Source organism: Prosopis cineraria, unplaced genomic scaffold, assembly GCF_029017545.1.
Source record: "Prosopis cineraria cultivar Desert tree isolate PC_DT_omini unplaced genomic scaffold, ASM2901754v1 PC7, whole genome shotgun sequence".
Classification (NCBI taxonomy): Eukaryota; Viridiplantae; Streptophyta; class Magnoliopsida; order Fabales; family Fabaceae; genus Prosopis; species Prosopis cineraria.
In genome coordinates this window covers 28883950-28899264 of record NW_026555338.1, presented here as the reverse complement: position 1 = coordinate 28899264, position 15315 = coordinate 28883950, and the positions used below count along the sequence as shown (strand labels likewise).

At 33.3% G+C, this 15315-nt stretch overlaps 3 protein-coding genes and 1 non-coding gene across 5 annotated transcripts; 1 reads left to right on the top strand and 3 right to left on the bottom strand.

Annotated features, from left to right (window-relative positions):
• Positions 1-260: 260 nt before the first annotated feature.
• Positions 261-3254, bottom strand: LOC129316703 (receptor-like protein EIX2). Its single transcript, XM_054961099.1, has one exon. The coding sequence runs from the start codon at positions 3252-3254 to the stop codon at positions 261-263; it is 2994 nt and encodes a 997-aa protein (XP_054817074.1).
• Positions 3255-7980: 4726 nt separating this feature from the next.
• On the top strand, positions 7981-11069 carry LOC129314982 (uncharacterized). The gene is made up of 5 exons (XM_054958475.1): positions 7981-8359; positions 8691-8768; positions 9021-9120; positions 9473-9615; positions 10709-11069. Exons 1-5 carry the CDS (start codon positions 8063-8065, stop codon positions 10916-10918), a joined length of 828 nt encoding a protein of 275 aa, XP_054814450.1. The 5' UTR covers positions 7981-8062; the 3' UTR covers positions 10919-11069.
• A 195-nt stretch (positions 11070-11264) lies between these two features.
• On the bottom strand, positions 11265-11336 carry TRNAG-UCC (transfer RNA glycine (anticodon UCC)). The gene has a single exon. It is a non-coding gene; the product is annotated as a tRNA-Gly (tRNA).
• Positions 11337-12347: 1011 nt separating this feature from the next.
• Positions 12348-15238, bottom strand: LOC129316015 (RNA polymerase sigma factor sigD, chloroplastic). 2 transcript variants are annotated; one of them, XR_008594653.1, is made up of 6 exons: positions 14610-15238; positions 14100-14324; positions 13884-14024; positions 13250-13450; positions 13006-13077; positions 12654-12790 (listed from the first exon to the last, which is right to left on the bottom strand). XR_008594653.1 is itself a non-coding variant. In XM_054960244.1 (5 exons), exons 1-5 carry the CDS (start codon positions 15162-15164, stop codon positions 12512-12514), a joined length of 1401 nt encoding a protein of 466 aa, XP_054816219.1. In that variant the 5' UTR covers positions 15165-15233; the 3' UTR covers positions 12348-12511. The 2 variants fall into 2 exon arrangements, 1 of the variants encoding a protein (XP_054816219.1); XM_054960244.1 differs by lacking the exon at positions 13006-13077 and having other exon boundaries at positions 12348-12790; positions 14610-15233.
• Between the last annotated feature and the right edge of the window lie 77 nt (positions 15239-15315).

The window sequence follows — 15315 nt, the reverse complement described above, 5'->3', positions numbered from 1 at the left end:
ATGAAAAATCTCTATATCAAACATATTTGGCCATTAAAATTAATTGCATCGGTCATTTGAGAAAATCGAGGTAGATTATCCCATTCATTAATCAACATACAAAGCCAAGCTTGACGGGTGGTAAAATTCATCCATGCAGTAGCTAGTATTAGCCACTTAGATAAATATTACATGAGAAATCTGACACAAGAAATGCAAATAACAACTTCCACACAATAAATATTTCATGAGAGGAATAAACTAGAAATGTAAATATCCACCTATTTTTTGTGATGAGGCTTGATCTCACGCCCATGGTTCTTGAGTCGTCTTTTATGCATCCACACAAGAAATCTGACAATAACATCTTCCACAAAATCAAAGTAAACATCACTCCAATTTCTCTTCATCACTAATATCAGAGAAGGTAGCAAAAGCCCAGCTGCAAACCCCACACCAAGACTCAAGTAAAACCACTTATCATTGAGCCCACCATCATCATCACCATCACCATCACCATCATTGTTAGAACCACCACTAGGATTGTCATTATTATGTAGGCACTTCACAGGAAGAGGACAACCATAGAGACCAGGGTTCCCAACAAATGAAGATGCTTCAAAAGTTGTTAATTGACCCTTGTAAGGGATAACACCTGAAAGGTTGTTGTAGGACAAATTCAAGTAGGCCAAAAATGATAAGGAAGACAAGCTCTGAGGAATGGTGCCAGTAAGTTGGTTGCTTGAGAGATCAAGTGATTGAAGTTGATGCATATCAGATACGTTTCCATGAACGTTCCCAGTTATGTGGTTTCTTGACAGGTTCAAATACATTAAACCAGATAACTTCGTAATTTCTTGGGGAAGTCTTTCAGACAAGTTGTTTCCAGAAAGGTCTATGCTAGTGACAAGCGGAAGAGTCTCAGTGTACGTTAGCGATTGACCTTTTGTCTTCACAACCAACCTATCATGATAGGTCACATCTCGATAAACCACATACTTAAAATCTTCATTGATATTTTCTTGAGCCATAGCTTTAAGATCACCAATGCTAGATGGAATGTTGCCCCTCAAGTCATTCTCAGCAAGGTCCAGAACTTGCAGTGAACTAAGTTTTGAGAGCTCAGAAGGTATTTCTCCAAAGAATGAATTGGGCCTTAAGTTAAGAATCATAAGATGTGAAAATCCGTTTCCAATCCAAGTAGGAATTACACCAGAAAGTCTATTATTTCCAAGATCCATGGTTACCAAATTGGATAATTTGATCAAAGATGATGGCAACTTGCCTGAGAGTTGGTTGTCATTTAGGTGCAATACTTGAAGCTTTTGCAACTGACCTAATGAGTTTGGAATAGCCCCGTACAAATTATTGTTGCTAAGATCTAGCACTGTCAAGGATGGACAGTTGGCAATGCTTGAAGGGATCCTTCCTGTGAAGCGGTTGCTTGAAAGATCAATGCTGTAAAGAAAATGACTCATCTCTACTGTGAGCTCTGGTAGTTGTCCAAAAAAATTATTATGAGAAAGAGACAAGAATCCCAAGTTAGGCATGGAATTCCAAAACCAATTTGGTATAGAATCTGAAATGCTAGCATTTGAGAGGTCTAAAAAGATCACCTCATTTTGTGATTGGAGCCAAGTTGGAAATAAAGGTCCCAAAACACATGAACTCATTCCAAGTCCAAGGACTTGAAATGGAGGCATCCAATTAGAGCTATTGACATTTACAATGAATGAATTTGATGATAAGACTAAAAATGTCAATTTGGACATCTTTAACAGATGAATTTCAGAGATTGTGCCTGTCAATTGATTGGAAGAAACATCAAGCAACAACAAGTTAGAAAGTTGTCCAAAATTTTCAGGAACAGTCCCATTGAGTTCATTATTTCCAAGTTTCAACGTAGAGAGATTTGACAATAACCCTATTGAAGCAGGGATGGGACCTTTCAACAAATTATGGCTAAGATCAAGTTCAACAAGATTTTCAAGTTGACCTAACCAGTGTGGGATTTTACCACCTAGTTTATTGTTGCTCAAATCCAAATATTTCAAATTAGAAAGAGGATTCCTAAAAGGACAACTTTTTTCTCCTTGAAGAATTTTAGGTAGACTTCCTGTCATTTTATTTCTTGATAGAGAAAAATCAACCAAGTAAGAAAGTTTTCCAATAGATCTTGGAATACCACCCTCAATAGCATTGGAGTCAAGATGAAGGAGCATGAGAGAAGTCATGTTTCCTAAAGATGAAGGGAGTTCTCCATATACCTTATTTGCTCTTAACCTAATAATTTTTATTTTTTCCCATCCTTTCCTGAAGAGTTGTGAGCAATTTCCTGTAAGATTTGAATTGCCATTTAAAATCAACAACAATAAATATGGCATCTCGCCTAGACCAAGTGGTATTCTTCCATGTAGGCTACTCTGAGTCATATCAATATACTGCAAGCTGCTTACATTCAGAAGCCAATCAGGTATCTTTGAATGGAAGTTATTATAACTGAGATCTACGACAGAAAGTGAAGTGAAATTTAGAGATGCAGGAGATAGAGTATCACCAGACAATTTACAGCGAGATAGATGCAATTCAACTATAGAAGGAAGTTGATTTAATGCACCAACCCATTTTTTCAACGATGAAAGGTTAACCCCATCCATAGCAAGATAGTCTAAAGAGACGAGACCACTGATCCACTGAAAATTGTCAACATGTAATTCAGAAGCATGAAAATCTAAGTAACCATCCAAATCAAGGACGTTGTTTTTCAGACTAAGAACTTCCAAACGAGACAGGTTTCCCAAATGTGGAGGAATGAGGCCACCAAAACCAGCATGTGACAAGTTCAGATATTCCAAATTCTTAAGTGATCCCAAGAATTGAGGAATTGGTATGCCATTGAAAGTGTTAAGACTCAAGTCTAAATGCCTTAGTGACTTGAGTTTCATCAAAGATGGTCTTATCTCACCACTCAAGTTGGAGGGTCCATACCTGCTAAATGAAGGCGGCATAGGATATGGAAATGGGTTATGGAGATCAATTGTAACCACTTCACCTGTATTGTTGTCACACTGTATTCCATGCCATTGACAACAGTTTCTGCCCCTCCACGAAGATAACACATTCCCATGATCTTGAAGCCCAGTTTTGAAATCCATGAGAGCTTCTCCATCAGAGGCCAAGCAATTAATCAAGTGGCCATTACTGCTTCTAACTGAAACTAAGATTAACAAACAGAGGAAGTGTAATAACAACTCGATTGCTGGTAATTTTTCCATTGATGTATCTCTCTCTCTCTCTCTCTAGAAAGCTCTGGTTGTAGACAAAAGCTACAAATCTCAGTAGCATATATATACATACACAGCATACACCTTTAATTTCTTCTCCAAATAACACGATAAAGTAGTTTTTTTTTCACCCTCTAAGTGGTAAATGGTTCGGACACAAACTTTCTTTGATTTTCTTTTCTTTTCTCTTTTAGGACCAACCAGAGAAACGAAGTCTCAATGAGAAAAAATGTGAACATGCATAAACGTAGTGGTCCGTGTACGTAGTAAACATTTTTTAGTGCATTGCCCTTTCAGGTACGTAACCATGTTAAGAGTCGTCCTAATGCTAATAAGTCATTGATAGAGTCAAATGCCACCTCTAGAACCATGTGCTAAGAATCATCTGGATGTTAATGTTTTCATCCACTAAAGTTAATTATGAGTCATGCATATGTTTCTACTTTGACTTTGAAGAGATAGTTCCAATGTTCGGCTATTCCTCCTTAACGTCTTTGATTTTGAGAACTTGCAAGGCCAAACACTTCAAAATTCTAAGATCAACATGTATTTTTTAAAAAAATTACAGTCAAGTCACTTGAATTTTAGTTCCCTAAGAAAAAATTATTATTGCTCAAAAAGTGTGTTTTAAGTGTATTTAACTAATTCAATTAATAATTGGAAAAATTACTTATAAGCCATATGGAGCAAATTTATTTACAAATAAGTTCTAAAAAATTTAAAAATTATAACCAAATCCCTTAGGACTTGAATATAATTTGGAATTGGGGTGAAAAGACAATAATGTTTCTATTAAAAGCATATTACATCAATAAAGTAATTTACAACTATTTTATCAATATTGTACAACTATCATTTCAACTTTTTATAACTACAATTCTACATATTCAATTGTTAAACTGAGCATGTATTATAAGTTTAATATTAATTGCATACAATTATTTTATAAATAATTTATAACTATCACTTTAATATTTTACAACTATAACTTTATATATTTAGTTCAACCAATCATATGTTATTAATAAAGTTTAACAGCAATTACTTATAATTACCTCACGAGTAATTTACATATATTACTTCAATATTTTACAACTATGACTTTATATATTTAATAATTAAATTGATCATGTGTTATTAATAATAATATTAATTATTTATAACTATTTTATTAGTAATGTTAAACTATCACTTCTATTTTTTTATAATTGTAACTTCATATATACAATGATTGTAAATTAATTTATTGTAATGTATTTTTATTAAGAATATTATTATCTTTACACCCTAATTTTAAATTACACTCAGATTCCAGGAGATTTAAATATAATTTTTAAATTTCATAAAACTTATTTATAAACAAGTCTGCTCCACGAGACCTGTAAGTGACTTAATTTCCCCAATAATAATATAAAAGAACATGTAGCGTCCCTTCATTAGCATCCAAAAATTATTACCATTTCGTTACTTAGTCTACACAATAGATGAACGCCAATTCTCTAGCAATAATAAATGTATTGGAGTATTTGTTTTTATAAATCTTGTTAGTAGCTTGGATTTGATTTAACACAATATGGGCTTATCTCTTGCAGGCCTTGTTATCCAGGTTTGGGTAGGAAAGTTTTGAAAAAAAAAATACATAATTTTATATTTTTATGTTTAAATTTTTTTATAAATTTTTACATCTTTTTCAATATTTTAGATCATTATATTTTATTTTTTAATATTTTAGGTCTCCATAACACCACTCATGAGAGACTTAAAATATCAAAAAAACAAACATATAAAAACATAAAACACTAAAAAAAATGTGTAGGGACTTACATCAAATTTGAGTTAAGTGCAAGACCCCAAAATTATTTTTTACAACAGCTTTTTATAAAATAGGCCCAATTTAAGAGACTGGTCCATGACATGTGGATTTATGGGGCCTCCTGTAAACTTTGTATTAAAAAAAAAAAAAAAACACCTTCGCATGCTCCTATTGATTGATTTGTGTCCTTCAGAGTCCACACTTCAGACCCTCCCAACATGTACAGTGAACCACGGGAGAAAATTATTCCGAATTCCTTTCTCGTGTCGTCTTTTCTTTTATTTTTTATTTTTTAAAAATCAGTCATTTAGGTTTTGGAAATCCATAAACATCACGGCATGCTTTTAAGTTTAAAAAATAAATTTAAATAAACTATTAAGTTGGGTCTTTTTCTTGCATCAAACAAACTATATTATTATTGTTTTGGGCCAACCATCACAACTACAAGTTAAATTCTTGGATGAAGGCACAAAGACACCCACAAAATAGTTAATCAAGGTAACTAATATTTTAAAGTGAGAAAAATAATAAAAATATCCATAACATTATATAAGTGGGTGTAAAAGTGATCAAACCATTAAGTTTGATCAAATGCTGTTAATTTTAATCATTAAATGTTGACTGTGCATGTCATATGTCAGTTTTTACTGATATGAACTACTAAAATAGCAAAAATACCCATGAAGTTATTGACCAAAAGCAAAAATATCCATAATGTTACAAAAAATTGGTGTAAAAGTGATTAATCCATCAAATTCCTAAAATGTTGACCATTTAGTTGAAATTTAAGTAGAAGTTGATTATTTTCCTGCTAACGTGGACAGCAAAATATTCTCAGATGAAATTCTCGAGAGGTTTATAAGTCATTATATAAATTTCATGTGAGAAAATGTCGTTTTGATCGAATATCAAATTAAATTGCTTGTTTCTTTGCAGTAGGGGCAAAAATTATTTAAAATTTTTGAACCTATCATGAATGAAATTGTTTAAGATTGTAACAATGTTCTCCAGGTAGGGCAGCGTAAGAGGTGTGTTCAATCTTGATCTTTGATTGTGCACAACCTATCTCACTATATTGAATCTCAAGTTTTGCAAACAAGAAAAATGAGTAGAAAGGGAAGGAGAAAGGGAGAGAGGTATGTGACGATGAAAAAAAAATCACGTGACATAAATTTTGACAAATTAATTACTATTGCACCTATTAAAGTAACATTATAAATACTTATATAATGATTGATTAACATTCATAAAAATTCATCTAAAAATATTTTTTGTCTACATCAATAAAAAAATAGTTTACTTCTTCTTAGGTGTTAGTGAAACTATTTGCATTTAAAAGATTTGATAAATTGATCACTTTTACACTAATATTGATAATGTTATTGGTATTTTTGCTCTTGGTCGATAATTTTATAGGTATTTTTGCCCCTTTAGAAGTAATGTTATCAAAAACTGACATGTGACATGTACAGTTAGTATTTAACGATCCAAGTTAACAATATTAGGTCAAATTTAATGGTTTGATCACTTTTACACCCACTCATATAATGTTATGATTATTTTTACTTTTTTTTTCTCATTTTAAGATATCAGTGCCCATAGATGATAATTTTATAGGTATTTTTTTTTCTTTTATCCTAAATTCTTTACCATAGTTGATTTTACATATACTCTCCTCCTACTTAAGTTTATCTTTAACATTTTTAACCCCTTCGTTTCTTTAATTCCTTTCCAGTCAACCTGTCGTATTTGTCATAAAATATCTCTTTTGGAATTGCAGTAAAAATATTAAAAAATAACTTAAAAAATTTATCCATTGAAGGGAGGGGACCAGTTTTGAACTTCTCACGTGTTTTGGTTAAAAAAAAAATTCTCACGTGTACAAAAACTATGCAAAAGTTGCAAAGATACGAATTATAAAATGTGTGGAGATTGCAAATAATACATTCTCAGTACTAAATAAATATGCGTTCACGTTCGGTGGTGAAGTCAGGAGCAATCATAACCTTTCATTTCAATCTAAAATGATATCTATTTTTTATTTAAATCAATTTTTAAATATTTTTAATGTTATATTTATTAATATAAGAATATAAAAAAATTAACAATCAATTTTTAAATATTTTTAATATTATATTTATTAATATAAAAATATAAAAAAATTAACATTAAATTTGGGTTGTTTTTAGTGTTTATTAGGAAATAAACATTATGGTATTTATCACTTTTGATGAGATTTGAATCATTTAAATTTAAAAGTTTTTATTTTTATTTTATATTTATCAAAATAAAATTTATAAAAGATATAAAAATTTTAATAAATTTGTTCACTATCAATTTGATCAGTACATATTTAATCTAAACAATCTAATTTAATATTAAATATTTTTATAATTTTATAAATTAACTATTTAAATAAATTTTGAACAGTTCAGATATAATTTGAATAATTAATTTAATATTAAACAATTTATAAATTTTATAAATTAAATAGTTAAATAATTTAGATTTAATATTAATTTTTTATATTAATAAATATAATATTTAAAATATTTAAAATTTAATTTAAATGAACAATAGAGATTACTTTAAATTTTAATGAAGGGCCAGAATAATTTTTCTTTTGACCAGCTCATGAAGGGCCAGATTACTCTTGACTCGATGAGCAACCAAAGACGGACGCAAATAAATATCATGTCCATGATGATATTTTGAGGCTCAAATTCAATCATCTCATCACTTCACGTGCCACATGCGACAAACATGTCGTCACACTTATCACATGTCGCATATGTATTGGCATTGTGGATCGCTCCGTCTTAATACATCAGCCTCCTCCCACACGCCTAACCCACGCGCGTTTGCGTTCCCGCCATGTGCCGACGATAAAATAAGACAATGATTGACTTACACAATTGCGTAGCGCTGGAAGCCTTGAAATCCCGCCACTCCTCCTCCTCCTCCTCCATCGTCATCCTCGTCTTCCATGGCTTCCTATGCCTTAATCTCTAGCTCACCACGCTCAATTCCACTACCCATTCAGACTCCCTTTCAGTTTCGGCGTCGAAGTTTGATTTTACGTGCTTCGTTAAGCTCTTCTTCGCCGTCGTCCCCCGAGTCCAAAGCACCATCTCCAGTTGTTTCGGCGGCTACTTCTTCTTCTTCTTCGACGCCTTTTGTTGAATCTAGGTCACCTGAAACGAACTTGAATTACGCAATCGCAAATCCCAATGGAAGCCCCTTTATTCGGTTTCTTCGATCTTCTGAGTCTTCCATTGAAAGGGTAATTTGATTGGGTTTTTGTTGTTGCTTTGTTTTTAGTTCTTGCTGAAGCCTCATGCTGCTTCACACTTCTTTCTGGCTTCTGGGTAATGTTTGTTCAGTTGTTAACCGATGGGCGAATAACTGAATATTAGAGGCACAAAATATTATGATTATTATAATATGATGATGATTTAGCCCTCAGTAAGTCTACTTAATCATAATCTTTAGAATTTAGGAGTATAAGCATGAGCTAGTCGTTAAAAGTAAAAACTTTCATGGGAATTATACATCTCTTAATCACATGACGAAATGATTGTAATAACTTTTTGGTTTTCTCCCTTGTTGAGCAGATTATTTTTGACTTCCGTTTCTTGGCACTCTTTGCCGTTGGAGGCTCCTTGGCTGGTTCTTTATTGTGCTTTCTAAATGTAAGTCTCAAAACACCCTTAATTTGTTAAATTCTGTTGACGATTTATTAATGTCTTATGGAATTAGAGTGAAATAATTTATTTTACTGATTTCCCTGTCACTTGATATAAATTCTCTCCATTGAGAATCCTGATTTCCTTTGAATGTTTTTGTAAAATATATGTGAAACAATAGTTGGCATCCTATTAATACAGTTAAGCTTGTGTCATTAAGTTGGTTAGATATGATCTGACTGCCCATGGTCACTGTAGGGCTGTGTATATATTACTGATGCATACAAAGTATATTGGACAAGCTGTGTCAAAGGGATTCACACTGGACAAATGGTTTTACGGCTGGTTGAAGCAATCGGTAATATATCGTACATACTCCAGCTAAAATCACTTGTTTTGTCAATATTTTCTTCAGCTGTTTACACTATGCTCAAATCAGAAAGGGCTTAACTAAAATAGTTCGAAGAAGTGAAAAAAGGAATCATTATATGGTTCTCAATTTTTTCCCTCCGAAGCATCTTCTCCATCATACTTAACCTGCAAAATTTTCTGTAAATGTTACTTATGAAGAAGACTTGTGCAAGTAGCATGTTAGTTTTATCCTTTCATGTAAGAGAACTCGATCTTTACTTTTATTTTGGAATCCAAGAACTCAATCTTCTATGTATTCTATTATTTCCTTATAGAATGCATAAATCTCACTGCTGCAGATGTCTATCTTGCTGGGACTGTTATGTTGATATTTGGTATGGGCTTATATGGATTATTTATAAGCAATGTACCTCCTGATGCGCCACCTGCTGGTGATCGTGCCCTTAAAGGGTCTTCTTTGTTTGGAATGTTTGCCTTAAAGGTAATCTTAAATGCATCAGTCTGAATGACAAGTATTGCTCTCTCTCTTCAAAATACATAAGCATTGAGTTGCACCATCCACCACATTGAAGTTCTCTTGTGTTGGTTCACCGGATATCTAGTTCTTAAAACCCATCAAGGCTTGATGGAGTGCAGATTTGAATTCACCTACATGCTGTTAGATGCATGAAAGTCTTTTAGGGTTTGGATTTTGGGCTGATTCTTACAAAATTAATCCCGAAATTTATTATATGTATCTGCCAATTCTTTTAGGTACCATTAGTCTATGATGCAGAAGTATATATTATCTAATGAGTGCAAGGCTATTTAAACCATAATCATATGATCGCGATGGATGTAGCCATCATGGGATATTATTTATTTCTATTTCTCAAAAAAGTGAAAATGAAGCTGCCCTATTTACTATTTATAAACTGCAAAACCAACACACAGACAAACATGGAAACAGAGCTTAGTTCTTTCCTATTTCTGCTTTTGAATTTCGTGTATTGGCTGTCTATCGGTTGCTATTCTTCTGCTAGTACTGTTTTCTGATAATTTATCTAAATCGTTATCATTGTATTGCATTTATATCCTTGCTTTTGTTTCTATCTAGATGTTTGAATAGCAGTCAGTTTAACCTTCACACACCAAACTTGTTTTGAGGAGATGGACAGGACTGCATGAATTATGAACTTTGTGCTGGCCATATCAATTCCAAAATTGCTTTTCTGACATTAATCTATGACAAGCATACATGTTATAGACTGAAATCCCTTGGGTCCTTCAAAGATGAACGAAATCTCAAGTTGGTCCCTAACAGATTTCTATTCTCATTTTTGGTCCCTCGCATTTCAAAATCCATCCTATCTAATCCCTTCTTTAGTGAGTCGGCAATTAAGTATCTGTTGGTCAAAATTAGAGTCATCAACAGAGAGACTTGGATGGATTTTAAAATATAAGGTACTATGACGAGAATGAAAAATTTGTTTGGGACCAACTTGAGAATAGTCTAACTGGATCTTCTCCAGTACCATTCCATTTTCCTTGACAATCATCATAACCTTATATTATGTTTTATGCCGCCTTTCCAGGAGAGACCTAAATGGATGAAAATCAGCTCACTTGATGAATTGAAGACAAAGGTGGGGCACGTTATTGTGATGATTCTACTGGTGAAAATGTTTGAGAGAAGCAAGATGGTAAAAATACACACAGGAATGGATCTGCTAAGTTATTCAATCTGTATTTTCCTATCATCTGCTTCTTTGTATATCCTCCATCACTTGCATAGGGAAGAATAGGATGTTGGACATATATAGTAAATATTGTCATTGTATTACATTTAGTTTATACCTGCGACTGCAAATATATGCCCGTCATCTAAAAATCACTCCTGGAACCATTTAGAACGATGGTCAATGATTAATATGACATCCTGTCTCTGTTGCTGCACACTGGTTAAATTTAAACTAAACGTTTCGTTTTAAGAAGATATATAGACCTAAGTCCTTGAGACGTTATTAAGAACAAGGAGAAAAGGGAGCAAAATTGTAATAAGAAGATACAGACCTTCAGTTCTTATGATGTTAACAAGTGCACACAGAAAAGGGAGGGAAATTTGTACTGAAAGTAAACGAAAGCAAAAATTGCGTTTGCCGGGAGTCGAACCCGGGTCTATTGCTTGGAAGGCAATTATCCTAACCGTTGGACTACAAACGCCTTGGCGGTGTTTTATTCACCTATCATAAAATATCTTTATTTTGTACATTCACGCATATCTTTCTATGTTTCATATTTTATCGTCCCTTAAGGTTGGCAAAAAAAAAAAAACAAAGAAAAAGAAAAAAAGAAAGAAAAAAGATATGTGTGTGTGTGTCTTATCATCCTTTTATAATTGATTTACATCTAATCGATAGTGAAAAGGTTAAAGTGTAAACATGACATGGAATTAAGAGCGGTGAAAATAATTTTTTTAATTTGAATTATTATTCACTCTTGCATAATTCCCAATGAAAGGAGAAATTTTTATATCCATTTGTGGAACATTTTCCCCAGATTATTCAAGAAGCTTAATTTGTTCAACTTATCATCCCCAGCCTTTTTACATTTATACATGGAACATATGTTAGTAAGTGAAATCAAACCATGGGCAAGGGTAGACAAGTGAGACACTTTCCTTAGGCCTCTCACTAGTCACTTCGTAGTTTGTACCACTATGTGATGAAAAGATACTAACGAGATTACGTGTTTAGTCGAAGATTCTTTTTATATTAAATATTTTCAATATATATTAGATCAAATTATTTTTTAGGGAGAATCAATTGAATAATTTTAAGAACACCAAACTATTTTTTGTTGTTTTTTTAATCTAAAAGAATTTAACTTTGGGTGAGAATAAATTGACAAATTTTTCTATTACTTTTCAAAAGTTTTCAAGTTTTATTGAACATTGTGATAATTTTAATTTATTTTTAGAATTAAAAGTATTGAAAGAAATATTAATAAAAAAGTAGTACCCTAATTGAAATTTTGAGCTCTTTCCAAATGCGTATTTTCTATAAAATATTATTGAAAGAAAGCTTTTCAAAATTAAAATTATTCAGGTGTTATTTAAAATCAATTATGCCATAAGATAGACTGCGTGGAGTAATCATATTATTTATTGAGAGTAAAATGTTAGAATTATTTTATTATAAAAAATTGATAACTATTTTTTTTTTACAACTCAAAACAAGTATAAAAAGTATATGAGAATTGATGAATTATACTATAATAAACCTCTCCAATAATTTTGCCTTAGCTTGTTCATAGTAGCATTAAGCTATAAGCACATTGGCCCCTCAATCTTTCAACCTTATATTGATTTCATTTTTCTGGTATTACAAATGTTATAACTATTCAGCAAAGTATTTTAGACCGTTGATGATAGCGGAATGTTTTAATTTTGACAATGCAACACCGTGAATCTGTCTGACTCTCTCCCTTGATAGCTTCAGCATCCTTCCAATCTCCTCAAACGAAAGAGGAGTCTGTCCACTCAGTCCATAGTACAATCTCACTATCTCTGCTTCCCTCTTGCTCAGTGTTTCTAGAAGCTTCTCCACTCCTTCCTTCATCAGCTTCCTCTCAAACATTTTCTCTGGAACCACTGCTTCTGGCCCAGGTATAATCTCCTGCATTATTTCCATAACACCATCATCAATATTTCATTGCAACTCTGCATTTCCATTAAGAAGATCCAAGAACTAATACAGGGTTGCCTAAATATGAGTCTTATAGTGAGACTTCATATAAATTTTATATTACAGGTCACTTGCTTTAAGAAAATTACTCATGATTCTCTAACTGTAAGTTAACAAGAGAAAAGGAGATATTGAGTAAGATCAACCTGTCTTGATATATCTTTCTCTTTCTTACAGTGACTGAAAATTATTCAAATTTTTGTCTATTGTGGTGACATCTGCATTATAGCTAAGAATAGTATTAGCTCTCTAGTTTATCATATAATATGACTGCCAACTTGAAAGCAGTTCTGATGAGGGGGGAAGACATGGAAGATGATCATCTTCTGAACTATGGTGAAACTAAATGAAAATAGTTCATATTGCATAAGAATGAAGCTGAAAAAGAACCTGGAGTGTCATGTGTCCTTTATCAGTCTCAGTTCTGTCCAGTGAAATTGGGGCTGTGCTATTTTCAGAAATAAGTCTAACAGTAGAAGCATTTACATCAAGCACCTCAGCTATTTCCTCATAAGTTGGCGATCTTCTCAGCCTGTATCTTAAGGCATTGTTGGCCTCTGCAACTTTTGCAATCATCTCATACTTGCTCCCCTATAAAATGACATACTAACCAGCCATTGACAATTACCAACCTAAGAAGTTGCATAAGTTTAATATAGCAATTGCTTCTCCATAAGCAATTGATATGAAGAATGAAAATACATGCAGGCCTAACATGCTTCAAAAGAAGAATGAAAAACCAGAGGCATTTTCCTGAAAAGTAGCTTGGAAAGCAAAAATTTTCAAGCTCTAACCTCAAATTCAGTGTGTTTCAAGGTAAAAATCATTTATTACATTAATAAATAATGTTGACTGAAGTGAAAATAACTTAGGTAGACAAGTCAATCATGAAGATCACACTTATCAGTAGAACCTAGTTTTGAGTTGTGACATACTCACCTGCCTCTTTATATTAGGTGTTTTAATTATTTTTCATTAGAGATGGGATCTTTTAAAAAGTCTGTCAATTGAAATAGAGCCTCACCGGTAATCTGACTAATCTGGACTTTCTGGCCACAGCTTTAATGATAGCTTGTTTGATCCACCAGTAAACATAAGTGGACAATTTGAATCCTTTATCAGGATCAAATCTTTGTGCCCCTTTAAGAAGTCCAATGGTGCCTTCCTGGTAAAATGACATAAACTGCATCAGCAATGCATAATAATGAGATGTCAAGAGTGACTGAAATATATGAGGAACCTGCATGAGGTCTTGAAGGCCTAATCCTTTGCCTCGGTAGTCAGCAGCAATGGAGGCAACTAGTCCTTGGTAGGCGCGAGCTATTCTTTCTCTTGACTCTCTAGTATTACACAACACCTTGTCCAGATTCCTTTCCCTCGAACCTAGAGGATTCTTTCTTGAGATTGCAAGATTCTCTTCAGATTCTGTGATTCTTAGCATAGCATCTTCAATCCTTGCTCCCTCCTGTTAACGGGCACCAAAGCATTGTATTAATCATGCTGATAAATCAAAATGGGTCCCTCTAAAAAGGGTCTGTCTCATGGTTATTCAGCTAAAATGATGAGCATCATATGGACATGTAGAACAGTTATACGATAATTTGAACTCAAAACAAACAGAAAGAAGACATATAGATTACAAAGCAAATTCTAATTCAAAACAATTATCCCCAAGTAACAAGTGTTATAATGAGAAATCTTCTTCCTGCAAGAAATCATATATATATATATATATAACCAATCTCGTTACCTTGAGACACAAACAAAGCTCTGCCTCTGCTTTTGAACTCAAACACCAAGATTTTACAGACTCAATCAAAATCCTCTGCTCTGAGCAGTTTCTCTTGTGCTCTTCTTCATCAAAAAATCCCAACCCTTTTCTCCTTTTCCTCCTCCTCTTCCTCCTCACATCCAATCCCACACCCCCACCTCTAACCCCACCATTCTCACGTTCCCCAAAATTCTCAACATTACCAATTCCAGAAGCTACGGACGCAGCATTACTGGCCGCCTCCATGGCACCACCACCAAAAGCAGTCGTCTCAGCTGCTTCAGCAATGGACAATGAATCACCAGAAACCAAATTCCCGCCGAATTTGGAGGGAGATGAGGAAGTAGGAAGAGTGTGTTGCAGAGAATATTGTTGGGTTTTTGATGAAGGGAAGGTTGGAAGTAAAGGTAGAGAAATGGTGGGAAGAGTTGGGGAGGGATTGGGGGACGAGCATATGCTAGCTATAGCCATAAAAGAATGGAATAGATGAGCAGAAACACTTGGCAGATTTTGTTCAGGGTGAAGATACTTCATGTTGTGGTGGTTAATGTGAAGATAATTTGTTTTTTCGTTTAAGATAGAATATGAGAATGAGAACTGAGAAACTACATTTTTTTGCAGATAGAGTAGGAAAGGATAGAACAAGTGGAGTAGATTACTCTTTTGTGTGGACGTGAGTGAAGGT